The sequence below is a fragment of the Peromyscus californicus genome, unplaced genomic scaffold (assembly GCF_007827085.1).
Source record: "Peromyscus californicus insignis strain IS unplaced genomic scaffold, ASM782708v3 Scaffold_8__1_contigs__length_139910024, whole genome shotgun sequence".
NCBI lineage: Eukaryota > Metazoa > Chordata > Mammalia > Rodentia > Cricetidae > Peromyscus > Peromyscus californicus.
This window is the reverse complement of record NW_026294606.1, coordinates 87,713,436-87,740,685: the sequence shown is the minus strand read 5'-3', so window position 1 is coordinate 87,740,685 and position 27,250 is coordinate 87,713,436. Positions and strand designations below refer to the sequence as shown.

Below are 27,250 nucleotides of genomic sequence, written 5' to 3'. Positions count from 1 at the left end.
TGTTTTGTCATTTCAATCCTTTTACATTTTCTGAGACTGACTCCCGGCCTATTATCTGTTCTTCTTGGAGAGTAACCCATACAGTGGACAGTAGCAAGTTTGTTACTGCTGGGTGCACACTGTGCGGACACCAATGAGAGATGATTGGTCTGTGATGACTTCCTGCCTGTCTGATCCATTATAGAAAGTGGGGATGCTAACATCTCCTTCCGAAAGAGCTCATCTGTTAGCAGTTAAGGTAACTTTTAATGACCCAGAAATGTCTTTAATTTCCCAATTTCGGGGGGATAGTTTTTCAGTCATGCTTTCCACACTTTGGGAGGCCAGCCAGCTGCCTCTAACCTTTATGACTCTACTGTCTAGTCCTGGCTAATCTGGAGGTCCTTCCCGTGGATGCAATGGCTGTGTGTGTGTGTGTGTGTGTGTGTGTGTGTGTGTGTGTGTGTGTGTGTTGTTGTTGTTTTGGTTTGGTTTTTTGAGACAGGGTTTCTCTGTGTAGTTTTGGTGCCTGTCCTGGATCTCACTCTGTAGCCCAGGCTGGCCTCGAACTCACAGAGATCCGCCTGCCTCTGCCTCCCAAGTGCTGGGATTAAAGGCGTGCACCACAACCGCCCGGCTCTGCTGCTCTCTTATGCTTTGTCACTATCTATTTAAATTCATTGAGCTTATATTTAAAAAAAAAAAAATCAAAATTGGGTAACTTCTGACCATTCGCTCTTCATTATTTCTCCCTTCTTCCAGGACCCCCCTCAGGCATTGCACACTGGCCCTGCTGGTACCTGCAGAACTAAGGCTTTATTTTCCTTCTGTCTTTTTTCTCTCTCAAATTTGATTGTCTCAACAAGCTACTTCCCAGCGTACTGACTTCCAACTCAAATTCATCCACTTCACTATTTATCAGAATGTCCATTTGGTTCTTTAAAACAACTTGTTCTGGCTGGTAAGACATAATTTTTGTATCATTAGCCATCTTATAATTCTTTAGACATGTTTTCTTTTGTTCCTTTAACATTACACTTCTAAGTTGGTTTTTAGTCTAGTAAGATCAGTTTCTCATCCCCAGGGTTTTTCCTCAGTGGCTCTGACAGGTTACAATGCTACTTTAGGCTTCATTTGTTATTTGCATAAGCAGTTTGCATTAAGATCAGTCTCAGTTGGAACTAAGAAAGTGTTCTCAGATGCTTCCTGGGCACGCACACAGACCTATTACAGCTTTATCTTCCTCAGGAATGTGTCCATTAAAGTTTTCAGGATGCCCATGGCAGACCTTTCTCCATGTATTGGATCTTGTGTCATCAGGTCACTGTGGTGTTTCTGACCAATGCTGTGGGAAGAGGGGGGAATTCCTCTGAAGTCCAGGCTGAGTCCAGTAATGACAAACCACTAACAGTTGCTTTTCCAGGGAGCTGTCAGGTAGGCCTGATGGTCATAGGCTCCATGCAGGGACCCCTCCTGGTGGGCTGCAGGCTGATTCTCAAGGCACCAGAGCCAATGGGGTATGATAGAATAGATGACACAGACCTCACAATTCTCACTTCTCAGTTGCTTTCTTCTTTGAGCAGACCATGAGTTCCATAAGCCTGTGCAGTAACTTCTCAAGTACTAGAATGGCAAATCTCAACAGTTTGTTTCTGTTGACTATCTGAAGGAGAATTTTGGAGGTACTTTGCTGCTTTCAAATCTTACTGTTTTCTATCAAACTAATATTCCTTATTTTATCTCTTTAGAGGTTATGATCTATAAACCACTGCTTTGAATTTGTTCTCTCATGTTTTGGGAAAGTAAATTGCACTGACAGTTATTTTGGTAGAGTGTTTGTGACTATAATTTCTGGTGCCTTGTGAAAACGGAGAAATGTCTCCTATTTGCAATTTTCCCCCAAGTTTGTTTGTGAAATATAAATAAGAGGAAGAGGTGCCCAAAACATGATCATGACACAGAGCTCACTTCTGTTTTAAATTGCACACAAATCCAATCCAATTGTTTTGGATACAGGTGTTATTTTGTAGTCTTCAATTGCTTTATATCAAAAGCTCTCAATTGGAGTCAGTTGAGACCTTGCTGGTTGTCACACTGTGTGTGGAGTGGACAACTGGTATTTCCCACAGGGGGGCCTGGCATATTGTTGGACATTCATTAGTTGACAGTTAAGTACTCAGACCTGCCTCCACTAAACTGGAGCTTCAGCAGCACTGAGGTTGAGAAACCCTGTTGTGTGATTTACCTCTGAGGTGGAGAACTCCCAATGTCTGGAGTAAGGTAGAGTTACTGTGCCTGTTGCAGCCCATCCTGGCTCTGACTCCTACCGCCCCTCTAGTTTAAGTTTTCCATTCTCCTCTCCACTCTGCTGTGTGCCTTCCCTATCTCCGGTATAATCAGCTTCTTTATGGAAGTCACTTGTAGGAGCTACTCGGGTTCTCCAGGGCAAAGCCCTCACTAGGCTCCAGGTGCTACTGGACACAACCCCCCTAGATAGAATTGTCCTTAGGCCAGCCTAGGACCCTAACTCTTCTTGAGGAATCTGTGAAGGAGGGAAGCTGCTCCTGAGTTTTCTATGAAAATTGGCACCCATTTACAGGTTGAAGAGCCACCATTAAGTGTTCTACCTCTTCTTATTCTTTTTTTCTATCCTAGCCTAGCACCCTTAGCCAGGCATCAGCCCTGTGTGTGTCGGGGGCAGGGGAAGGGTGTTGAAAAATGCTGTCTCTATGATGTCTGAACATGTTCTGCAGGCATCTGTGTTTCAGAGCAGGCTTTGATATGCATGAGGTTCCTGGTTCTTTGGTAGCAGAAATCTGGTTCAGCTCAGCAAAGCCTCTCATGTTGGCAGGCCACTGATATATGGGCAGTCTTAGGTACCAGGCATACAGAAAGTTCACATGGATTCAGGTCTGGCTTCTAAGACTGATAGGTAAGATGTGTGTCTATAAACGTGCTCTATGCATTTATGCCAAATATCTTTATAGCAGGCCCTGGCAGCAATACATTAGACTTGTGCAGAGTTGCAAGGAAGCCTTTCTTATGCACTGGGTTATAGAGTTTGTGATTTGTCACAGTTCTAGGGATGCTGGGAAAAAATGGGATAATGCAATTTCTTTTTAGTGCAAAATGGAGCTGCAAAGAAGTGTTTCACGATAAAGGTTTAGGGATAAACAGTTAACTAAGGGCTAGAAAAGGACAGGGGAGCTTTGTTTATAAAGCATGTTCCCCTAGCTGCAGAGCCACTAGGACATCCATACATTGCCAGGCCATTCCCAAGGTCAAGGATCTTCAGCAGAAACAAATGTGATAGATCTGTTGGTGGTAGAAGCCCAGTGTCCACAGCCAGCTGGACAAGGCAGGTGTCTTGGAGGCTGACAGGTTGCTTTAGAGGCAGGGGGTTCTGGGTGTTTACCCTTTTCTTACATGCTAACATTGGCAGACAAGGCTGACCCCTGCTTTAGCTTTGTCCCTCTACCTGGAACACAGGATTAACTATGCAGTTGCAAGCACAGGCTCTTACTTTCAAGCTGTCTGAAGCCCAAGTACTTTTATACGTTAATACACCGGCACCTCCTAGGAAGGATCCTGCTACCTGAAGGGACGTTGCATGTACAAAGAGCATTTTAATTAATTTATTTATTTCTTTACACATAACTGAAAGTGATGTTACAGTACATAAGTTATTTACAACTGTGCAGTAATGTGTTGCAAAATAAATTATCTAGAAGGCAGCAAAAGTACATTGTGAATGTATATAAAACTGTACAAGTTTGCGGATACACTCTATAGGATTATTGGCTCTGTAGTGTTTCAAGTTACGTTCTCAGAAAGAGAAACAAAATGCCCAAGATTAAAGGAAAAAATATACAAACCACGTGGATTTGACTCCATTAAAAACACTATTGGAGAGTCCTGGCTATGTCCCTGTGTTCAGGCAGGCGGCAGCCGGACCCTTGCCGGCACCAGTGTCCAAGCCTGTCCCAGGGACCATGGCGGGACAGCACTTTCCTGCCTCTTTGACCTGGAGGTCACTGCTTATGCGAGGTGGACGCTTTAGTCTTATTTTCCATTAGTTGATCAGAATGGAACGAGGAATTAAAAAACACACTCTGTTCTGCGACTCCTCAAGTGCCCTGTTGTTGGCTGGAAGAAAACCAGAGGGCATGGCTGAGACAGAGCCACCTTGTTTGTGGCCATGGTCTCCTAGTCCCAAGGCTGGCAAAGCTCTGCAGTGTCTGGGCCTCGTGCTCCCCACAGCAACTGGTAAAAAGAGATGCATTCTGCCTCACTGGCATCTGAAGCGGGAGACGAGTGGCCAGGTGCAGTCTCTGGGCCTCTCCCACTTGATGAACGTGGTGCTCCCTCCTCCGCTGCCTGGACTCATCGGCAGCACTGGGCGACCTATATGGCCCTTGTTTGTGTCCTGTGACCTTCCTCTAAATGTCATGCTGGCAATAGTACGAAGTCATCATTGACGTCAACCATGGGCACGTAGAAGGATGGCACCTCATTTACACACAGGGACTTGTGCCCAGCAGGGTCCAGCTCTTGGGCCTTCAGCTGCCACTCCATCCTTTGCACAGCATTGAGGGCTGCAGCCTCATGCTGCTGCCGCATCAGCAAACATGTCTGTGGGACACACAAGGTGAGAGGAATGGCCAGCCCCCGGTTTCCACCACTGCCTCTAGGTTTCATTCAGCACAGGATTGCATACCCACCCTTGGTTTTAGCACAGAACCTGGATTATCCCATTTTATAGTTTTGTGTTCATACTAGAAATGCCAATTTAAAGACGTACATAAGGGACCTGGATATAGTAGGGACATGTTTGGGACCAAATAAATAATTTTAAACATGGCCCAGGGGCATACAGCTTGACACCGTTATGTGGCTGACTCTGGTTAATGAAGGACAGCTTTGGGTGTCCAGTTGATTGGATTATCTCAATGAACACAAGGATTGCTCATATCCTTGAAGTTTGTTGTTGTTGTTTTGTTTTTGTTTTTGGAGACAGGGTTTCTCCGTGTAGTTTTGGTACCTGTCCTGGATCTCACTCTGTAGACCAGGCTGGCCTCGAACTCACAGAGGCCTGGCTCTCCCTCCCGAGTGCTGGGATTAAAGGGGTGTGCCACCGCCACCTGGCATATCCTTAAAGTTTTAAACGACTAAAGTCATTTAAACTGCTAATTTAGGCGTATGATGTACTCAATGAAAACTAGGTGGCATATCTCCCATACTACAGGGAGCCAGGCAGCCTCCTCCAATCCAGCCTTGCATAGTCTTCTGAATGAAGAATCCCATTCACTTTTTGGTTCTAAAACAAATTAACACTGAGTATCTTTTCACCAAGATTTGACCATTTTATCTCCTTCCAGGACTGTTAGAACTGTTTTCTTTATTATCAATTAAGTAACGAAATTTTCAGTGTACACAGTCAAATTTTAATATGTTAGGTTAAAAGCCCATTCCTCTTCTCATAGTCTCTCCTAGGTCTTCTGGGCAACATTACATATCAGGATGAGATGTCTAGGGACCTAGAGGGGACTCTAGGATAGAATGAGAGAGATGGGAGTAGACGCTCATGAGAAAAATGCCTCAGGCCCACGCTCTGTAAATACCCTGCACCTCAGGTACCACAGGGCTTGTGATTCTCCCAAGGTCTTCTTGGCACCTTTGAATGAACTGCTATGATATGCTGTCTCTGACATCTTATTGTCAACAATATGCATTTGACGGCAGCAATCAGGAGACTCTGGGTTGCTCCCCTTTTCTGCATAAGAGCAATATTTATGGGGAAACCACATAAAGGAGAGGCATCAACTTCTCATTTTGTGACTGGCATGCTGGAATCTCATGGTACCCTGTTTGGCTCTAGCAGCTACAGGTGGGGATTTGCTTCTTCCTTACTGATCTGCTGCACTAGCCAGTACTGCAAGTGTAGAAGGTTATGTTGTGACCTCTTATGAGGGTTCAGGTTAGGTCCTGTCAAGAGCTGCTCCTTTCACCTGGACAGAAGGGAAGACACTGAAGAGACAACAGACCTAAGACCGTGCTCCCTGAAAGCAGCAGTGGTGTGGGAACTTGCAAAAGCATCTCTTGTGATCATGCCTAGTAGAAGAACGGCTTCCTTGCTCAGAGCAATCTGACACTAGAAGAACTCACCTTCATGCGGTCATACTTGTCATCTACATCCTGCAGCCAAGAGATGAATTGTCGGGCATTGAAGCGATCTCGCACAGACTTGTTTTCATCACCCTGTAGAAACCAAACAGGGATCTTCACAAAAGCTCTTGGAGGCCATGAGGAGGGTAAAAACATTTGATGGTTCAGTCCTTTTCCCATCAGAGAACACAAGGGTAACCTCATCTTAGCAGTACATGTTTCAACCATTTTATCTTGCCCTTGAGGAAAAGTATTCCTTGGCACTGGTGGCCATAGACTCAGCTTTTGATCTACCAAGTGATAGGGCAGTCAATACTTGGCAGGGATGTACAGGATAGGGTTGAGTGGAACCAGTTTCCTATGCAGGAACTTGGTGTATTGGGGGGGGCGGGCAGAGATCAAGGCCTCATATAAACTGTGCCCTCCATTATTTTGGTTTAAGACTACAGGGTCACATTAAACTAGCAATGACATATATTTTAATTTATTCCTTTTTAGAAGCTAAAAGTAATTTTTCTGCTTTGAAAAGGATAGTTGAGAAGCCTGAAGTGGGAACTGAGGGTCTTCTGTAGACTGGGAAAAGCTTCCTTACTGGCTTTCCCTCTGTGTGGAGTCCGAGCTTGAAGTAGATCCTCACTTCATTTTCATTACACATAACCTTGGCTGTATTATGACAGACTACTCTGCAAACAAGAACCAAGTTTTATGTTGCCTCACAAAGGGGGAAAACCTGGAGCTGGAATGGCTGTAGCAAAACAGACTGCTCTGACATAGTTGGCCTACATCCCTGAATGCCAGGGGGGCAAGGCAAGTTAAAGAGTTCTCAGTTGATCCATGACCTCCTGTGGCCCAAGTGTTATCCAATAGCCAATATGCATCAGCAAGAGGAATCAGGCAGAGATCATGTCTTTTACCTTCAAAAGCATACTTGAAAAGTACAGGGATTTTGTATTTAAACAAAATTCTCAAACAATCATCTGGCCCAGTTTGGTGACAACTGCAGAATATCTTTTGTGCTAGGCATGGTGGTACACACCTGCAATCCCAGCACTTAGGAGACAGAGGTAGGACAGGAGTTCAAAGTCAGCCTACACTACATGAGACTCTGTCTCTAGAAAGAGCATCTGTTGTTAACCTGTGCAAAGTGGGGAAAGTATGTGTGTCCCTTTTCTCCAAGTATAAGAATGTTAATGGACTGAAAAAAAGATCTTAACCCAAGTCCACTCAATCATTAGGTACATGGCAAGAGGCCTCTAGAGCTCCTGTTGTAAAAGCACGGACACATCAATCACCAAGGTCTCAACAGCCAAGAGGGAAGAGATTACAGACAGCTGCACGCTGAGCAGGGGGACACAGCCCAGAAATAAGTCTGATATGAGACTGTCCAGAGGACAGAGAGAAGTGTGTGACAAAACACAACCCCAGAATGGGTTTAGGGCAATTATGTATAGGAGACATAGGATCTGAAATGATAGAGAATAGGAAAAGGTGACAGAGAGGAGCTAAAGAACATGTAGTATCTGCTGGATCTGAGTCACAAATACAGAACATCAAAAGATCCTAGAGAGCCAGTGAAATGGCTTAGTGGGTAAAGGTGCTTGCTGCCAACCAAGACTGATACCTGAGTTTAATCCCAACTTTTGAAAGTACCACACATATACATGCACATACTCGCCCACAAAATACAAAACATTAAATTTAAAAGATTAATTAGGATTAAAGGGAGGTAGTAGGAGTGTGCTCAGTGACAGGTTAGAGCAGGAATGCAGTTAAGGTTTTGGAATGCTGCTTTGGTGGGTAGTGTAGAGGGGCTGTTGCCTAAATGCTTCCAGGCCCTGTGGCTCCAACTACCCCAGATAAAACCAGCTAAGAAGCTTGTCTAGGCTTCTGTAGCCTCACAGGAACACTTGGCCTGAAGTCCCAATGTTTTGTTGCTGCAATTACCCTTGACCCATTATGGCCACTAACACAGCAGCTCTGGTCACCCCTTAGCTGTAGATGGGGCTACAAATTTAAACAGACTGACATCAATCACCCCTGCAGCCTGTGAGAGTGAGAGGGTGCTGCTCATCCTACTCATGTACACAGGTGCCCCAGAGGAACTTAGAAACTGTAAGAGACTGAAATATACCAAAGGCTTGAGGGCCTTATCCACAACACTCCCGTGCCTTCGAGGTAACCTGGGGTTAGGATCTTGGGTCCCAAAGCATGTTGTGAGCAGGGAAGCTGCAGTCCAGATGCAGGGCAGAGGCTTGAGTATGCAGAGTGAGTCTGGGGGTGGTAGTGGTGAAAGCTGGAACCTACACCAGGTAAGTGCTACTGACCTGGCTTTCCAGAGGCATGTTATAGACCTCAGAGTCTAGCAGCATTGTGCATGCACTGAATGGTACTGCCTGGTTGGCAATGGTCCTGGCTGCCCGGCAGTGAACCCGAAGGATCTCTTGCTCACAGGACACAATCAGCTTCTCCTGAGGAAGGAGAGGAACAGGTGAGCTCCAAGTCATTGACACCAGGCCCCTTGCCCAAGGCTCCACTTACCCTTTCTATGCTGTGCTGCAGGCGCAGCTTACCCCGCACAGCCTCTTGCTGCTTGAACAGCTCCTTCAGGGGCTCTGCCAGGGAGGGAGGGGGTGCTATCTGCAGATGTAAGGGAAAAGCATACTTAAAATTTAGACATGATCCAGCCTAGCACCCCAACCCAGAAACCTGTTTAGATACCAGATGCTTACCTGGAAGCAACACTGAAGAGCTGCTTGTGAACTCTACCCTATGAATAGTGACAGAAAAGGCAGGGCAAAGAACATCTAGGGTCTGTAGTTCCTTGTGCAAGGAAGAAGTCAGTGTACCCACCTATACCAAAAGGAGCGCAGTGGGAATGTGGAATTTTGAGAGTGAATAGAGTGCATGCAATAGAAGTGCATGTAGAATCCTGGATACCTGCCAAGGGTGGCGTAGGGCATTAGACAACCACACTTGTCTGCACTGAGCAGAACCCACCCTCATCCCTATGGAAGAGGCTCTGGTCTGTTGACAACATATCATATTGTAAGCACTGTGTATCACAGGGTGAGCAAATAAGTAACACCAAAGATAATGAGGAGCAGAAGACAGACTTCTGTGGTGCTGACTAGAAGTTAGGTTAGTGTGGAGTCAGACTTCCAAAGCAGACAAAGAAGTAGGTGTGGTGTGTACAGGGCCCTAGGCAACCAAATTTTATTGGCTCTTATCACTGTAAACCAAAGGAGGAGCATGCAGCAGTGGTGGCAGGGCTGGGTTGGGGCACCAAATATAGTCCCTTGTGAGCCAGGAAGGTGGAAGCTCAAAAGATAAGCAAAAGGCTAGGGCTTTCTGTACCACAAAGCAAACTGTGAGGCTAACAACTTTTCCTGATGGCAGAACTCCATCATTAGAGAAAAGCCCTGACAACAAGGAAAGCTACAGAGTAACTGTTGGGGTGAAATCCATCGAGAAGACTTGAACATGGTCTCATAGCCTTTCCACTAAGATAAGGTGAACTACAAAAGGCAGGCAAAAACTTCTCAGTAGGGAGGCTTGGCTAGCAGCCTCACCTCATGTTTCAGGTCCACCTCCAGTGATCAAGTATGTGACACAAAGACTCATGTCTATGTAGTAGGAATCTAACCAAAGCACACCAGACAATGATCAGCATGCCTTGTAAGTACTCTTGGGAAGGGTCACAAACCCATCCAGGAATAAATCTGTGACTGGCCATAACAACTAGTATAAATTCTGTGCTGCTTTGAGGTTTGAACTTTTTTAGTTATAAACTAAATCTTAGGGGCCAGCAAGATGGCTCGGCAGGTAAAGGCACATACTACCAACCCCAATAGAAGGCTCGGCAGGTAAAGGCACATACTACCAACCCCAATAGATTGGGTTCAATAACTAACTCCCAGTAGCTGTTCTGACTTCCATGTGTGCGTTGTGCTGTGCACACACAAATAAACAACAAAACTAGAGCAGAGAATGACCTTGAAATTTCAGCAGGCCTCACTTGTCACACCTCTAAGTAAACCTAGCCTCCAGTATGAGGTTCCCAATGGAGCACTGACTTGTGGAAAACTGAGCACAGGGATGATTAATACTCCTCTGAACCTGTCCATTAGAAAAAGGATACTGCTGTGGGGCCAGCATGGTCCTTCCCTTAAGACTACAATTCCTTCCAGGCCTCATGCTCATTTAGACAGACTTATGTTGTAGCACAATGGTGAGTCCATCCAAGTTAGGGAGTAGCAAACAAGGGAGCTGGCTACAAAAGCCAGCTCTGTAGAGAAGGAAACTGCTTGTAGGTAAGTAGTGAGGTTAAAAATGACCTCCCTTTGGCTTTTATGAAGAAGATCCTGAAGTTAGGAAAGCAGCATGTGTGGAAAAAAAGGCCAGTTCTGAAGCCCGATGTCAAAGCTATCTGCATGGCCAAGTGGGATGTGCTACAAGAGGACCACTGAAGGGACACATGGGAATGAGGCAAAGATGGCCCCGTCGGGCAGAACAGTAGCCACAGATGTCTTAGAATGCCAATGAAGAATAAAGGAGGGGAGGCTTCAGGGTCCCAGTGAGACTCAAGTTCCATGAGTGAAGGTGGGAATACAGAGGGAGATAAGCTGAGGTCCTTCGTTGTTAGAGGGGTGTACAGCACTGGGATCAGGGCCTTGATCCACACAGCCACTGTACAGATGGGTTGGAGGTGGGTACGTATAATACAGGGCTAGTGAGGTAGAGGTGCTGACCCTCACAAATGACAACCAAGAATGCTGGTGCACACTTTTTTAATCCCAGCACTCGGGAGGCAGAGCCAGGCGGATCTCTGTGAGTTCAAGGCCAGCCTGAGTTCCAGGACAGGCTCCAAAGCTACAGAGAAACCCTGTCTTGAAAAACCAAATAATAATAATAATAATAATAATAATAATAATAATAAAATGCTAGTGCCTCTCCTGACCACAAAGGTGCCAAAATAGCCCCAAAGGCCTCTGCTCGTCAGTACCTTGTTGCCCTACTTATTGCCTGGTGCTTGTGCACACACAGATCCCATGGCACTCACCACAGGGATGTGCAGCTTGCTGAGTGGCTTGCCATCCAAGAGGTAGGACCCCGTGTAGGTAACATATTCCGCATAACACTGGGGTGCCTGTGGAGTGATGCAGCAGAGGATCTTGCGTTTCTCTTCAATCTTCTTTCTGATCTGAAGGTACTCAAAGTATGGGTTGGACCTATCGCTGTGGTAGGGCTCAATGGCATCCAGCTTTATGGCATCCACAATGGCGGCCAGCGTCTGCTGAATGACCTCCCGAGTCTGCTGTGTGGATGTGTTCAGCTGCTGCTGCAGCTGCTGACTAGAACGTTGGAAGCGGCGCTTGCGAGGGTGCTGGGCCTGGGCATCTTCCTCCTCAGAGGCACGGCCCTTGGCTCTAGAGGTTGGGGCAGGCAATGGATCCTTCTCTGTTGGGGGTATGCTCTGCTTGCTCTGGCTTGCCAGCATCTGGGCACGGTTCCTGGTCATGCGCTGAGGAACTTCTTCCACCTTGGGAGCCTTGGGGACTTCGGCTATAGGTTTGGGCTCTGGGTCTGTAGCCTCTGGCTGAATGTTGCCTGGGGACCCTTCAGCTACAGCCACACCACAGGTGGCCTCTGCACTGTGTGCCTGTGTCAAGCTATCTGTGGTGGGACCATCAGGTGCACAGCAGGGAGCAGAAGAAGGGTCTTCAGTTTCAGTCTCTTCATCACCACCTCCCAGGGGATGCTGTTCAGGGGGACTGGGTGCCGGCACCAAATTGGAGACTGAAGCTTCAGGGGCACCGTCATCTGCAAGGACCTCTGTTTCCACTGTAGCTTCTAGAACTACATCCAACTTTGGCTCCTCTGAGGGCTCCGGCTCAGTGGAGAGCTGAGGCGATGATTCTTCAGGAGGCGGGGCTGGTTGGTCCTCAGCTGCTGAGGCAGAGGCCTCCCCACTGCTGAGGACCCCAGGAGGAGGGCCTGGAGAGCTTTCTACTGGAGGAGCAGGACTGCCCTCCACAGCTTCTGCCTCAACATCTGAAGCATCTTTGGCCTGGAGAGGGAGCTCTGGCAGTGAGAAAGGCCCTAGGTCGAGGTCATCCTCAGGGTTGGTAAAAGCTTCGTGCCACGGCACTGGTTCTACCTGGCTGAGGGCAGATATACCATGATTGCTGTCTAGGAAGCCACTCTCTAAGGGTCCCAGAGCCTCTACCTGAGCCACAGTAGCAACACATGTAGGCTCAGGGGCTGTGTCCAGGGGTGCATCTGGGAGTGATTTACAGTTGCTGAAGAAGGACTCCAGCCTGGTGGGAGCAGCGTAAGGAGCAGCCCCTTCTGCAGCAGAGATGGCCACTGGGACTGCTCCTGTCCCACCATCTTTGACTTCCTCTAAGCCTGACTCAGGAGCTGGCAAAGGGTAAGAGACTGGAGAGACAGGGTACGTGGGCTCTGCAGCACTGAAGGGCCCTGGGGTGGTGGAGTGGAGGGACTCTCCAGGGCAGAAATGTTTTGGGGACTCTGCAAACCTCTGTGGAGACTTTAGCAGAAGTTCAGAGCCCACAGGCCAGCTGACAGGGTTTTCTGAGGCACTAGCAATAAGGGTGGAAGAAAGGGCCTGCTCAGCAGCAGTGTGTGTCCACTCAACAGGTTCCTCAGTAATAACCGTGCTGAAGGGGCCCTCATCCAGGGGTTCCAGGTAGCTAGGCTCTGGGGGAAGAATGGCAGCTGTGGCCTGCTGGTCCTCTGTGGCATCCAGAGGTAGGCCTAGATCTGGGGGCAGGGTCCCCTCAATGGCTGGGGTCAACAGTTCACCTCTTGGGGAAGGGGAAGACTTTGCTGGTAGGCTGGAGAAGACGCTATCTGGGGGTGGTGTGGCACTGACCACAGCTGTTGGTGGACAGTGCAATGTGTCCACCTTAGGCGAGGGGATACCATAGTCTGGGGAATAGTACCCAGGGGACAGGCAGGCAAACTTCTCTGCAGGAACGGGTGGCAGAGGAGCCTTTTCTTCCAGTAAGTGCTGTACCGGGGAATCAAAACTAGAGGCTGCAGGAACACTCTGCTGCCTGAACAGCTTGTCCCCAACACTGAATTCTTCTTCGGGTGTCCTTCTGATATCCACAGAGATTGAGCGATACAGGTTTGTGGAGACAGGCCTTGTAGGCGTCTGGCTTGGGTTTTCTGAAACCACACTGGAAGCCACAGAGAACCTGTCAAAAAAGGGTGGAGAGCAGGCGCTGGTGGATGTGGTGGAGACAGGCATTGAATGTTGGGAGTCAGTGCAGTCAAACACCAGGTCAGGGTAATCATCAGCACTGCAGGATGGGGTCCTGGGTGTGTGCATCACCTCCTCATAGCTGGGGCAAGACACCACTGAGGTGGGGGTTGGTACCCCAGTGGGTCTGCCCTGCTCAGTCCGGGGTGAAGCAGGTAGAACCTCCTTCAAGGGTTGCCCTTGCCCAGCTAGCCAGTCTTTGGACTCTGTACCCAGTCCAGAGTGTGGCTTGTTTTCACCAGTGGGCAGCATAGGAGCTGACTCCTTGAGCTTTTTGTCTTTAGAAGGAGGGTCTAGGCCCAGAGCTTTCTTGGAAGGAAGGTCCAGGCTCTTTTTGCGCCCATCGTCGGTGGGCTTCTTCTCTTTGAGCTTGGGGTCTCCAGACCTATGCCGCATCTTCTCCATCTGCTTCATGCGCTCCTTGTGCCGCTTGTGCCGCTCCTCAATCTCAAGATCTTTCTGGGAGAGCATCCTTTCAAAACTTGTCATCATGAGGTCACCATCTCCCAGGAGCTTCTCGCGGGGCCTGATGTCTTTCTTGCTTGAGTCTCTAGATGGCAGGAGCTTGTCATTCCCATTGCTCATCTTCAAGGGGTCGCCCTTTTCTCGCTCTGTGTTCTCCTTCAACTTCTCCTTCAGCTTGGTCTCACTGAGCTTCAGGCTTTCGTCCCTGGACTTCTCCTTAAAGGAGTTGGGAGGGTTGTCCTTCTCTTTGGCTGCAGGCTTTGGCTCATCCTTGTGGTGTCTCAGGAACCCGTCTACATGCTTGTCCCTGTGTCTCTCCTTCTCGTCTCTCCACTTTTCCCTATGCTTCTCTCTCTTCTTCTTCTCTTTGAGGATGCTGACGGTACTTGACCCATACGGCTTTAGTTCCTTTTCTATCTTCTTTGCAGGTTCTCTTTCAGAATCATTTCTTTCTTTCTTTTCTGAAGAAAACAACTCAATGGCTTTATCGAGCTCCTCCTCGATGTCAGCTTTTGTGGTATAAGCAACCCCGTAAGCGTCTGTATCTAAGAAGTCCTTCTCATATTGGCTGGAGTCCTTCCTGGTGCCACTGCTACTGTCCTTGTAGTCTTCACTCTTCTCTTTCTTGTCTGCCTTTTCCTTCTTGGCTCTCTCACGCTCATGGCTTTTTTTAGAGGATGAGGAGGAATGTCTGTGCCTCTCCTTCTCCCTCAACTTCTCTGAGAGGCAGGTACTCTCCCTGGCCTTGTCCTCTGGTGGTGGCTCAGAAAAGGATACCTCCAGAAGTGTGCTCAGGCTGGGTTCCTGGCCATGGTCAGCAAAGCTGTCCGAGGAGACTTCACTGATCTTGTCATTGGAGTCTTCACGGTAGTCATGCAGAGCCTCTTCCTCCAGCTTCTCCAGGAGGCTCTTCTCCATTTCAGGGCCTCGTGAAGACTTTCTTTCTCGGGAGTGTTCCTTCTCTGGCTTCTCCTTGTGCTTACTCTTGGCCTTGTCTTCAGCAAAGTGCTTTTTCTCCACCTTTTCAGGGAGCTTCTGTTTATTTTTCTTTTCTTGGGCAGAGTCGACAGAAGCTCTGTCTTTCCTGTCCTTGTACTTTTCTGTACACTCTTTATCTTTCTTTTCTTTGTGCTTCTCAAAGATCTTTTCCTTCTTGTCCTTCCCTACTTCCACAACTCCTCTGTCCTTCTTCTTTTCCTTGGGCTCTTTGTCTCTGGGCTTCTCTGTGTGCTGCCTGTCAGAAGAGGACTTTCTGTGTCTGTCTGAGGGATGTTCTCTTCCATCCTCCTTCTCCTGGAGGCTGTCCACTCTCTGTATGTCGCTGGCCTCTCCAACCTTGAAGCTGCTGGCCATGTAATCGTCTTTCTCATCTTCACTTTCATCTGTGAATATGTCTGCAATGTACCAGCTCTTCTCCTTTCCCTTTTTATCGTCCTTTTTTTCTGAGAAGTCTTCTGAGATGATGCTCGGGAACATCTTCTCCTTTTTCTCTCTTATTTGGTCGAGGGATGATTTTCTGTCTTTGCTGTGTATGTCTTTATGCTTTTCCTTGCCATCTTTCTTCTCTTTGAAACATTTATCAAATTCTTTGTCTTTCTGACACTTCTCCAGGATAGACTTCTCACTTCTGTCTCTCTCACCGGATTTGTCTTTGTACTTGTCTGCCCTGCCCTTTTCCTTCCTCTCCTTTTCTAGGACATCCTTTTTCTCTTTTTCCCGTGCTGCATGGGGCCGTTCCCAGGGCTCCAGGTTCTTAGTGAAGTCACAGTCTGACTTGTCCTTGAAAGTGCTCTCACAGCCACACTCCTTGAGGTCCTCCCTATGGACCTCTTCAGATCGTATACGCCCATCCCTCCGCTCCCGGGAGCCCTCTAGGGGATCCCTCCTGTCCCGGGCTACCTCAGCAGACTCTCGCCTCTTCTTATCTTTCTCAGAGAGATAGCCGGGGATGCTTTTATGCTTTTCTGTTTGGTCTCTCCTCTTCTCAGAGTTCTTGTCTAGATAGTCCCTGTCTTTCTTTCGGAAGAAAGAGTCTCTAAAGTCTCGCTTTTCCCGGGTTTTGTTGTCACGCTTCTTTTCCTTATTGTCTTCTTTGACTGTTTCCAGGATAAGTTTGGCCACCGAGTCATTCTTAATGTCTCTATAGTCTGTCACTGGAGAGTCCCAGCTGTCCTCTCCTTTGAAATCAAAAGAGGAATCAGATAAGTCAGAAAACCACCTCTCTTGTTGGTCATCAGAAAGGCTGAACTTGGTGTCCTCATGCTCCAGAAACTGACTTTTGTTACAGTATTCATCAAAAGTAGCATCTTCCCTGTATGCCTTTTCCTTTTTCAGTTTTTCTTTATCCTCTTTGAAGGCCTTGTCTTTCTCCTTGGAAACCTTGTCCTCTTTCATGTCATTCTTCTTCTCTACCTTGGAAGGTCGGTCTTTGGACCTTTTCTTCCTTTCCTCTTTGTACAATCTCAGTTTTTCCTCCTTGGGAGACTTTTCCTTTGTAGACTTCTCCCTTTCTGCCTTACTGGGGCGGTCTTTTTCTTCCCGGAAAGACCTGCTGATGTCTTTGTTGGCGTCCTTGATTCTCTTTAGTGCCTTCTCATCCTTAAAGAGCCACTCTTTGTCCTCTGGCTTCATCTTCCCAAGTTTATCTTCTTTCTTAAAATGGTCTCTGTCGTGTTTCAATACTTTTAACTTATTTTCAGTGGAAATGTCGTTATCTAAGAGGATGGCCTTATCTGACTTTTGCTTGGAATCCTCATATTCGTATGTAAAGCTTTTCAATTTAAGTTCTTGGCTGACTGAACATTGTCCTTTCTCTTTGTTTTTGTGTTTGTGTTTTGTTTTGTGTTTTTTGACTACTTTCCCTTCCTTGTCCAGCTTGGGGACAGCTCCATCTGTACAGGGGTGGAAGGTGCTTCTCTTCTCAGGTGGCATGCTCTGGAGGCCACCCCTTTTACGGTGTTCCTGCTTCCTCCTCGTAGGCTTCAGAGATTCCACACTGGAGCCCTCAGAGGAGCAGTCAGACTCGCTGGTCAGTCCCGTCCTTGAGGAGTCTGACAAAGAGCTGACCTCAGACCAGGCTGGGGAAGAAATGGCTTTCCAATTGTCAGTGCGCCAGTGCTTAGTGTGCTGGTCCGTGTGGCCAGAGCTGTGTTTCTGGGCCACAGCACTACCATGAGACGAGGTGGAGGAGGCAGACAGTGAACTGAATAGGGAGGGGTCCTTCAGCACCAGCGGGGACCCCTTGAGGCAGCTTGAGCTCCCCACAGAGTCCCCGTCATCCTCATCACTCTCTGAGGACTCACTTTCTGACCCGGAGGAACAGAATTTGTCATTCCTCTTTCCAAACCGAACTTCTTTGCCTTTTGTTTCTTTCTTTCGTTTCTTTTTCAATTTATTTTTTTCTTTCTGCTGCCTAGAACTAGAAGACTCTCTAGCCTTACTACTAGGCAGCATTGTGTGTGCCGACAACCTCAGTTTCTCTCCAGCCCCCATGGCAACACTCACATCCTCTTCATCTGAAGTATCTGACAAGATGCGATGGGCTGCCTTCTTTGGTGCAAGTGTGTTGTTTTTTGAGTAACTCTTAACTTCCATTTTGGGTATTGAAATGAAACTGTTTGATTTAGTTTCTTTCCTATAGTCTTTCTTCAGCAAGTGCTTGTCATCCACTGGAGGAACCCTGTCCTGCTCATCATCTTCGTCAAACTCATACTCATCCTTGACAGGGGTCACAGTTTTTTGGGGCTCTGGATTCTTAGCCTTAAGCTTGAGGCCTTTCTCAAACTCAGAGTCTGTGTTATTGCCATCAACAGAGCTGGAAGGTGCAAATGATGGGGCGTCCTCCTCTTCAGAGCTCTCTGTTGGGAACAGGAAGGGAGTTATCAGGCAGGTCAGAATCATTTGACTAGCATCAGTTAAGAATGCTCTCTAGCTGTGGAGGAACAGGCCTTCCCAGTGCATGGCCACCCAGAAGGGGAGGCTGGTTGGCTTTGCTTCTAAAGAAGCACTTTACTTTAGTCACATCTGAGGCCAACCAAAGGCAGAAGGAACCCACAGTGCTTTGTGAGAGACAAGGCTGGCATCTCAGCAGACAGAGTGCAGGCATCTTGGCAGTGAGGCACCCTGGCAGAACTCCTGTATCTGGAAGTTCCTGAAGGTGCCAGCCACCTGAGGAGGCTTGTAGACCCTGTGTGACAATCTGCAGGGAAATACCATATGTAGACACTGCAGGGCGCTCTCCCATCAGGGAGTACAGAGCCTCACCCACCCACTCACGTGTTCTGTCTGCCTGGCTTACCAGTGGAGCTCTCCTCACTGGAAGTGTATGTGCCTTTGCCTAACAGGAGATTCACCATCGTTGGGGAATTGGCTACTTTCAACGGTGTCTCGCCTTTCCTGTTGCTTTGCTGAGGGTTTCCGCCATATCGTAACAACAACTTCACCACCTACAAAACATTAATAATGGTATTAGCAGACTATTTGAAAAATAGTTACTCTGCCATGCCTGTAGAAAGCTATAGGCCACTCTACACCCTGTTGTGGGGGTACTGTGTGCAGAGCCATTGTGGCAAGGTCTCTAGGTGCCCAGCAAGCCTGTCCTCTTTTTGTGAGAGATTGCACAGGGTTCCCCTTCAAAAGCGGTTCACTTCCTCCATGTTTTCTCCATCTCTCTTCCTTGATGTGCTACCTCTTCCCCAAAATCTTCTTACACAGCTCCCTTCCCACCAAGAGAGAGCTGGTCAGCAGTGCAGGTCCGAAGGGTAGGTACATAGGGGAAGTTATCTTAGGAGGACTGGGGTGTGGAAAATAGAGGAAACAAAGACCACATTTCTGTAAGCTGGTTTATTTATTTTCATTTACATTAGAAAATAAGATAACTCCTCCTTGCTTGATTTTACATGCATAAAGATGGTTACATGGGTGACAGAAACATTCAAGGTGACATTTCAACAGCTCTATTCAACCATTTATAATCAGCAATCTGTGTTTCATATGCCTGACAGAAACTCACTCAACTCCAGCACAAACATTCAGTTTCCATCTACCCTCAACTTTAGTTCAGGCTTTAATACATACTCTTGTCACTCACAGTGTTTCCACTTCAAGAATAATGTTTTGCATTGGATCATCAGCATGGAGAGTTTTTAGTGCATATAAGTTTTCTACTGCTTGCTGTAACAAATCACCACAACCTGTCTTATAGCCTGAAGGAATCAGTTTCACTTGCTTGCATCAAGGTACAGATAAAGCTGGCTCCTTCCTTCATTGTGTAGGTTGTCAGAATTTAGTTCCTGTGGTGGTGGGACCAAGGATCTACTTCTCTGCTGTTAGAAGTCAATACCCACCCGTGCCTTTCCCCACGCAGGCCATATTCCTACCAGGTCTGTTATCTTTATGTCTCTTCCATCTCCTTGGTCCAGCTAGGAAGAGAGGTTTTCAAAAGTTGCCTTTTGGACCACCCTGTATGTTCTCTTCTAAGAGGTTCTGCTCACCTCACTGTGTTACTACAGCTTGTGACATTTTACATAATTATAAAAGAAGTTAAAACTCATGCATATATGGAGACTTAGATAATGGCCCTTGCCCTCAAGTTTTATCACCTGCAAGCTCACAGCAACCTGTACTCAAACTGCCCACCTTTCAGGGTATTCTTTTACAAGTCTTAGGCATTTGATAAACTTTTCCAGTACATTTTTCTAAAAGGGCTCCTAAAAACCAGCAAACAAATACACCACCATGCCATTATCTCACCTAAAAACTTAATAGGCCGTAAAATCATATATATTCCCCCCCCTTCTGGCTGTCTCACTAATCTTTTCATTCAAAGGACCCAACCCACAAAGATTCACTGTGTACCACTGAGTTCTTGGAGGATCCTGATCTATAGGTTCCTGATACTTCTCAAAATAGCTGGGCAGGGGCTGCTTTTTAGCACTATTACCTGGACAGATGTTCTCATCCTCACCATGCTTATTGTCCTGCCCACTCAAAGGGAGTCTAGTAATGAAGTCACTTCTGCAACCCATTCTCTTGTAGGAAGAAGTATGCATGCCCAGCACATCTTAAGTGTTTCCTGCTGCAGAGATACAGGAAACCCTGTCCTTAAGAGATGAGGTCCTGACCTACCACAGTAATCTAATTTTGACTATAATCCCATGTGCTGACTCTATTTCTCAAGTGTTACTCTATCCAAGACTTTGGATTGACCTTCCGGATGGAATCGGTACCAGTGGTAACAGGGACGCAGCAGCAACTCATACAGCTATCCAGCCAGGCCAACAGAGCCAACACTGTACATTTAATATAGTCCTATTAGTTATCAAAACTGAGAGGTTATCTCAGTACTGACCTAGGGCAGAATGAACAGCTAGGCCTTAGGGCTGGAAAGGGAATTGGGATCAACAGGGGACAACAATGACGACAACATAAAACTCACTTCCCAGTATCAGAAAATGTGAAAACTAGCTAAGACAGAGAAACAGGAAGCTGTAGAATGGTCCAGAAGTTAAGGACAGAGCAGCCACTGGAGGGCCGCAGGGAGATGCCAACCTTGTAGTGCCCGTTGTTGGCGGCATCATGCAAAGGCGTGTCATCATCCAGGCCCTTAGTGTTCACCTCTGCACCAGCGGCTAACAGCTGCTTGGCGATGTCATAATAGCCCCGGTTACACGCCTCATGCAGTGCAGTCCAGCCTAAAAACAGAAACTTAGGGTATTTGTTATGTAATCCCTGAAAACTTGGCTCCTGCCTAAATTGTAGTGAATGACAACAGGGGTGTATGGGGGGGGGGGGGGGGGGGGGGGGAATATGTTGTTCTTCCCTAAGGAGGAGCCCTCTAAGAAAGCAGATTATACCCAGCGAAGGCATCACTTTTTTTTTTCTTGTGCTTTTCATAATGACTATCTAGCCTACTAACTCTGCAGATTTATAACTTGTAGAAGAAACTATACATGGGTAGAAAATTTGTGCAGCATTGCCTGCCACAGGACTCACTCAGGAGGCCCCTGGGCTCTGGCTGGAGGGTCTAGTGGCAGTCTTTACAGGCAGCTCCCATTTTCCCCAAGGAAAACTGTTTTAAAATAACATGCTAAATTTGGTAGAATCAAACAATCATAAACTAGGCAGTAGAGAAATTAAGGTTCTGCACAAAGTTGATTTTGCCCAAATCCTCTCCTCACTGTTTTTTCTGAGATAATCTTTTCAAAAAATTCTTTGATAATTTCATACTTGCATACAATGTATTCTGACCATAACCCCCAGCCCTACCTCCTCCAGCTATCATTGCACCATGGGCACATAATTCTCCTACAGTGCTGCATCATGGTGTAGGGCATCTCAAAAAGGCAGTCCAATACTCTAATCACAAAAATCACACAATTAACAGAGCCTTGGCCACACATTTCGGGAGGTGCCTCCACTTATGCCCAGTCCAACCTTTGTAGTCAACAGCATGAGTGCTCAATCTACAGCAGAGTGGACTCTGCTGGAACAAAGCAGGTACTTTTTTAAACACCAGAGCAAGACCCTCCAGGAACCTGCCTTGTGGTAGACCCGTAAAAGGTAAATATTTAAAGCCCCTTTACTTGCTTAAGAATAACAAAAACAAATCAAGATCCGAAATACTGAAATAAGCAAATCACACTGTGTGGACATGAGGTCAACCACAGAAACCAACCATACTCCACAAAAACACCTCCTTCCCATGTTCTGGGACCAAGGGCAGGAGGCTCACCCTCCAGAAGCAAGTTGCCCAAGGGCAGCAAGGACTTACCTGCAAAGTCCTTGACATTGACATCTGCGCCCTCGCTGATGAGCTCCTTGATGCGCCGGGCATCACCCCGGATAGCTGCTCGGTGCAGACGTGTCTCTCCTCGTTCATTTCTCTTGTTTACCTTATCTTTGGTTTTTGAGGCAGAGTTGGGGGTCCCCTTCTGACACACTGTAGACTGGGAGGGGTGCTTTGGTGTTGTGTCTACTGCAGGCCAAGGAGGAAACAGAGCATTACAAAAGGCAGCTTTGTTTCATGGGAACCTCAAGAACCCAACCATTTTCATGAGGGGAAAGGGATCCACACAGGACCCACTGTCAAGTACAGCCATTCCCTCCCTGTCCAAAGAACAACTCAGGTTCCTGGGGCTCACCTGGGCTATTTGCAGACTCCTCAGCAGTCATCTGCATGAGCAGAGCCACCTGCTGACGCTCAGAGAGAGGGTATCCAGCTCGGATCCCAGACAGCCCCATGCCGAACAGGAGCCCGGACTTCCGGGCAACAGGCTCCTTCTTGATCCTCTTCCGCTCGGGACCCTGCTTCTCTGTGTGGCAGGTGAGGGAGAAAGGGAGGGGAGACTTCATGCCCAATCCTCAGAGCTGGATTTTTAACTAATGTTACAGAGCCCCTTCATTCCACCCCATAGCTTACGGAGCAACAAGGAAGGTCTATGAGGGGAAGTGTCAGTGCTGGGAGCACTGACATCACCCCACTCTGAGCAGTAGCTGTGAGAGACACAGTATAAATGCCCTGTTGTCAGCCCATCAGATCTAAGTCTCGGTCTCCACCAACCATTTGCTCCCTACAGGCGCCACACACGAAGGCAGTAGGATGGTTCAACACCACTGGCCTGGCCCACATGGGACAGGTCTCTATTATTAACACGTGTCTGCAATTAAACTCTTTCCCAGCCCTCCTCCAAACAAACAGTGCAGATATAAAATGGCAGACACAGTTTAATATATGTAAATAAATCAAGGCCAACTTGTCAGTACTGTACCTTTCTTCTTGCTTCTAGGAACCTCCATTTCATGCCATGGTGCTTCGAGGACCGTACCAGCCTTGCAGTACCACAACATGGACTGAGCTGGAGGCATCTAAAGGCATCAACACAGAGCACTAACAAGAACGATGTAACAGCTCAGCTGTTCCATCTTAACCGCCTCCTAACAAGCAGGTCCTGGGTGCCTCTGACAGGTGACAAAATGCCCTGCCAACTCTACTGGACAGACTGTGCTGCTGCTCTTAAAAGAGGTGGGATGTGGAGAAAACACTCCAAAGTCCATGGTTTGGGAACACAAAGGCTCTCACTTTGCTTTTTGCCTAGCAGCAAGCACCTCTCTTGCTGTGGAGATCAGGGGTAAGCCCTTGAGCAGGGCTAAGATGGATTCAGGGTTCCCCAGGTCACAGGGTACATAGCCTGGATTTGCCAAGGTCTGGCAAGGGAAAATGCCGATGAGGCTATTACTGGCAGTAGTTTTCTCCCCTTCCTATCCAGAAAACCCTCTGCAGGGATAAACTAGCTTCTGAAACCAATGCCTGACTCTAGAGGTAGGTGACAGCTTTAAGAAAAAGTAGCTTCAATAGATAACATGACTCCCTGTCACTGAAGACTCACTCTGGTCTTCAGCTGGTTTGTCTGGCTTCATCAGCACTTTCCCTCTGTTTAGGTTAGTGTCCTCAGGCCCCCAAACCATCCTACCACTTTTCTACTGAGTTTTCTGACAAACTGTTAGTTTTTTACAAGTATTTCAGACTGCCTTCTTAAAAACTAAACTTGTGGCTTGCTGACTTAGAAGATTTTTAATGTGACAAGCCTGTAGGCAGCAACATTTGCAACTCATGGCAAAACTCCCCTAAATACTTCAAGCCACCACTAGCTAGTTTTGAACAAGCCGTGATGTACAACATGAGAAAGGAACAACAACAACAACAACACATTAAGAATATGGCGAGAACAAAATGTCAGAAAGCCATGCCACTCTCATACTATACAGAGTATGACATACTCCCAGCGGTGGGTGACACCTGCTAATTACATTAACAACTCCAAGTGGTCAGCTCTGCTTTTGTACAGTATATGGTTGATATACTGCAGGTTAGTGTGTCTTCAGATCATAAAGCATACTTTTCTGTTTTGTTTAAGTTTGGCACTATACTGAGTCTCAAACGAGACTCCCAACCCTGTCAACTAAGTTACAGGTGGTATTTTGTTTAAAATGGTCTCATATAGGCCCAGGCTGGCCTCAAACACCCCATCTTCCTGCCTCCAACAAGGGCTGGAATTATAGGCATGCACAGACATACCTATACATCTTGTTTTGTTTTGTTTGAGATAGGGTCTTACTACATAGCCTGACTGGCCCTGAACTCACTATGTAGACCAAACTCAAGAGATCAGCCTGCCTCTCTACCTTCTGGAATTAAAGGTGTTTGCTACCATGCCTGGCCACATACCTGTTATTTTAAAGATAACAAAGGAACCTAGTAAAAATGTACCAGGCTAGCAGTCTGAGGCACATGTACTCTAGCAGGTCATTCAAAAGCTCAGGCTGGGAGCCCACTCTGGGCTTTTTCCTTGTGGGGAAACTAAGAACACAAGATCTGTCTGTCCTTCAGAACAGCTGCTGCCAACCGTGGGACACATAGGCTGGGAAGGGTATCAGGTCTGGGCTTTTAAGGCAGCAGCTGTCCCTCTCTGCAGCTCAGTGACCACTGGCTCTCACTGAGCCAAGAGGCATTTCCCTGCTCTTAAAGATGCTCAGGGACATGCAGCACCACTAAAACACTGCTCTGCTCCCCTCCTCCTGAAGAATTTGGTTCCTGAGCATAGCAACTTCTCACACAGCCAAACATCTTAGAACTTCATCACTTACTTGTCCAAATGGGAGTGGGGGTGGGGATGGTTCTGAAATGTGCTCTCCTCAAAGTCTGAACCTCTTCATTGTAAATGTAGCTTTTGCTAAGCACATGCAACAACTGGTACCCACAACTGTCCAATTTCACTCCCCAGCTTCAAAGGCCAGCAAACCTGAGTGCCTATCAGACTTCTGGGGTGAAAGATGGACACCAAAGAAGTCCCTGAAAGGACACTGAAAGTTCTGTCATATGCCAAGATTCAGAATACACTCAGGCTTAGTGTGTCCAAATATGGCTGAGCTACCCAACATGGACACAGGCTGTGTTGCAGATGCTCCTAGGGCAGGATATGCTACCTGCACCCACTACCACCACCAGATGGTGAAAAGTCTGGCAATCTGTAGGGCTGGCCTAAGCTGTGGGCTCCGGTGACCCAGCTCCACACCCATTGTCACAGTTGTATCCTGTCTGTTGGAAGGAAACGGGGCAGGAAGCAGGAGAAACTATTAGTTCCTGCAGACAACCAGAGTTCCTCTGGCATTTTATACTGATTTCCATTTCTATTATTCAAATGGAAGCAAAGTAGACTTCATAAGATTTCCAATTGGTATCTGCTAAATTGCTAAAGTAGAATACTGACAGATCCAAGGCGAAATTCAGTCTATGACATGGTTGAATGAGTGGCAGGTAGGATCACAAGTTTACCTGAGCCTACAGAAGGGCAGCCAGGGAGGGCTGTCCAATGGATCCAAGAGTCCCCTTTAAAACAGTGCTCCTTAGGCTTTGCTTTGAGTAGAGCTCAAGGGCAGAGGGTCTGAGAAAATAGAGAATGGGAGAGGGATGGACACACAGACCCTGCCAACACCCAAGGAGAGACCTCAGCTATGGCAGTTCTCTTAGGCAGACTTGAGCCTGCATGGTTCTACTTCTCACCTATATTCAACAAAAAATGAGATAGTGCTCTGCTTTTTCGCAGTACCTTTCTTAGCAACCACATGCCTCATGTCAGATCTTGAGGTAACAAAGTTGTGTTTTATCACTCAGATGGAATACACAAGACACCAATAAGCACTTCCTAGCTTGTGGTTGGATCACCCCCTGACCCTTTCTCCTTCCCATCACCTGGCACTGCTGGTGTGGCCTTCAGGAAGATTGGACAAATGCACTCACTGGCAGCCTGCTCCGACTGACTCCTCCTTGCCATTACATCTATCAGAGGAAAGGCCTTCTAGATGCACTTTTTTCGCAGCAAGGACAGAGTGCACTTTCCCAAGAACAGATTCCTTGAATGAAGGGGCAACACATCCAGTTCCTGGCTGCTGGGGTAGTAGAGGCCTATGACTCTATCAGTGCTGTTCAACAGTGTCTTCTCGGCTCACTGACCTGGATACATCCTCATGAACCTACAACAAATGCTCCTATCTATACTTACTCTTTCCTTGCTTATGATTCTCCTTCACTCTCCTTTAGAGTCAGCTCTCCTGTGCCTGCCTCCTCTCCCTTACTACTCTAACCAGATTCATTAATCCTTACTCTTATCTCTCCTCTTTCAATCTATGTCTTAGTTCAAGAAATTTCTTCAGCTACAATTAATTCACTGGTTATTCTGTGGGTGTTTGTTTGTATGTGTAGGTGTAGAGGTCAACCTTGGGTATCTTTTCACAGACACAGTGCATCTTTATCTTTTATTTTGATTGTTTTCCAACATGCTCTCTTAATGGCCTGAGGTTTGCCAAGTAGGTTAGGCTGGCCGGCCAGTGAGTTCCAGATATTTACCTGTCTATACCTTTCCAGATCTGGGATTACAAACACATGCCACCAAAACCTAGCTTTTGCACATTCTCAATTTTGTACATAAGTGTTTTACTCCCACTGATTCTTTTTTTAAAATGTCATATCTAATTAACTATATAGTGTGGCCACTGCATTTTTAATTTTAGTGACAATTTTCATTTCCAGATGTTTGATACTTAGTTTTTTATTTCTTCCTACTGATCTTAATTTTTTCTTCTATTACATTCTACTAGTTTTCATTTTGTCTATTCCAGGGTGTTATTCTAAAGCCAGCCCTTGCAGAGCTTTTTGAAAAAGCTTTCTTCTCTGTTGTCTGTAATTCTACCAGGGAGTTCTGGCATCCAGGAATCTCGGCAATGACATTAAACCTATGGTCCTACCAGTGGGTATGGAAGCACAAGTCCAACCCTACTAGAGGAGGGACAGGATTCAGAGCAGAAGCCAACTAACTAATCCTCTTTAGAATATACCAACAGAGCCTGGGATCTTTAAATGGAGAATGCCTTCCTTGTAGACAAAGGGGAATCTACAGACTTCGCCATTTTATGGGGACAAGCATTCTGTGGTGTCTGAGGACTGGCTTCAGGATAGAAGTCCAATTCTGGGGCCTAGAACTCTACTGAGGTATTATACTTAAAAGTTCATTTCATAGTGTGGGGGTTTGCTGCAGGAATATATCATAAGAACTCAGCTGGTTATGGCATTTCTAATTCTAGGCTTTTGCAATGAGACCACTTTTTAGGGTATAGACTATATCTCATTACTGAAATTGTAACTCTTTTTTTTTTTTTTTTTTTAAAGATTTATTTATTTATTATGTATACAGCATGTATGTCTGCAGGCCAGAAGAGGGCACCAGATCTCATTACAGATGGTTGTGAGCCACCATGTGGTTGCTGGGAATTGAACTCAGGACCTCTGGAAGAGCAGTC

At 46.8% G+C, this 27,250-nt stretch overlaps 1 protein-coding gene across 7 annotated transcripts in view; it reads right to left on the bottom strand.

Moving 5' to 3' along the window:
* Positions 1 to 3,600: 3,600 nt before the first annotated feature.
* Positions 3,601 to 27,250, bottom strand: part of Ankrd11 (ankyrin repeat domain containing 11) — a 184,948-nt gene continuing 161,298 nt past the window's right edge. For 4 of the 7 annotated variants that reach the window (XM_052726988.1, XM_052726987.1, XM_052726990.1 and 1 more), the window contains exons 5-13: positions 22,039 to 22,209; positions 21,669 to 21,872; positions 20,447 to 20,589; positions 18,195 to 18,342; positions 11,204 to 17,754; positions 8,683 to 8,781; positions 8,469 to 8,612; positions 6,145 to 6,237; positions 3,601 to 4,611 (exon numbers count right to left, since the gene is read on the bottom strand). In XM_052726988.1, coding sequence (XP_052582948.1) covers positions 4,426 to 4,611; positions 6,145 to 6,237; positions 8,469 to 8,612; positions 8,683 to 8,781; positions 11,204 to 17,754; positions 18,195 to 18,342; positions 20,447 to 20,589; positions 21,669 to 21,872; positions 22,039 to 22,209 — 7,739 coding nt within the window. In that variant the 3' untranslated portion in view covers positions 3,601 to 4,425. The other 3 variants (XM_052726992.1, XM_052726991.1, XM_052726993.1) reach the window with 3 other exon arrangements.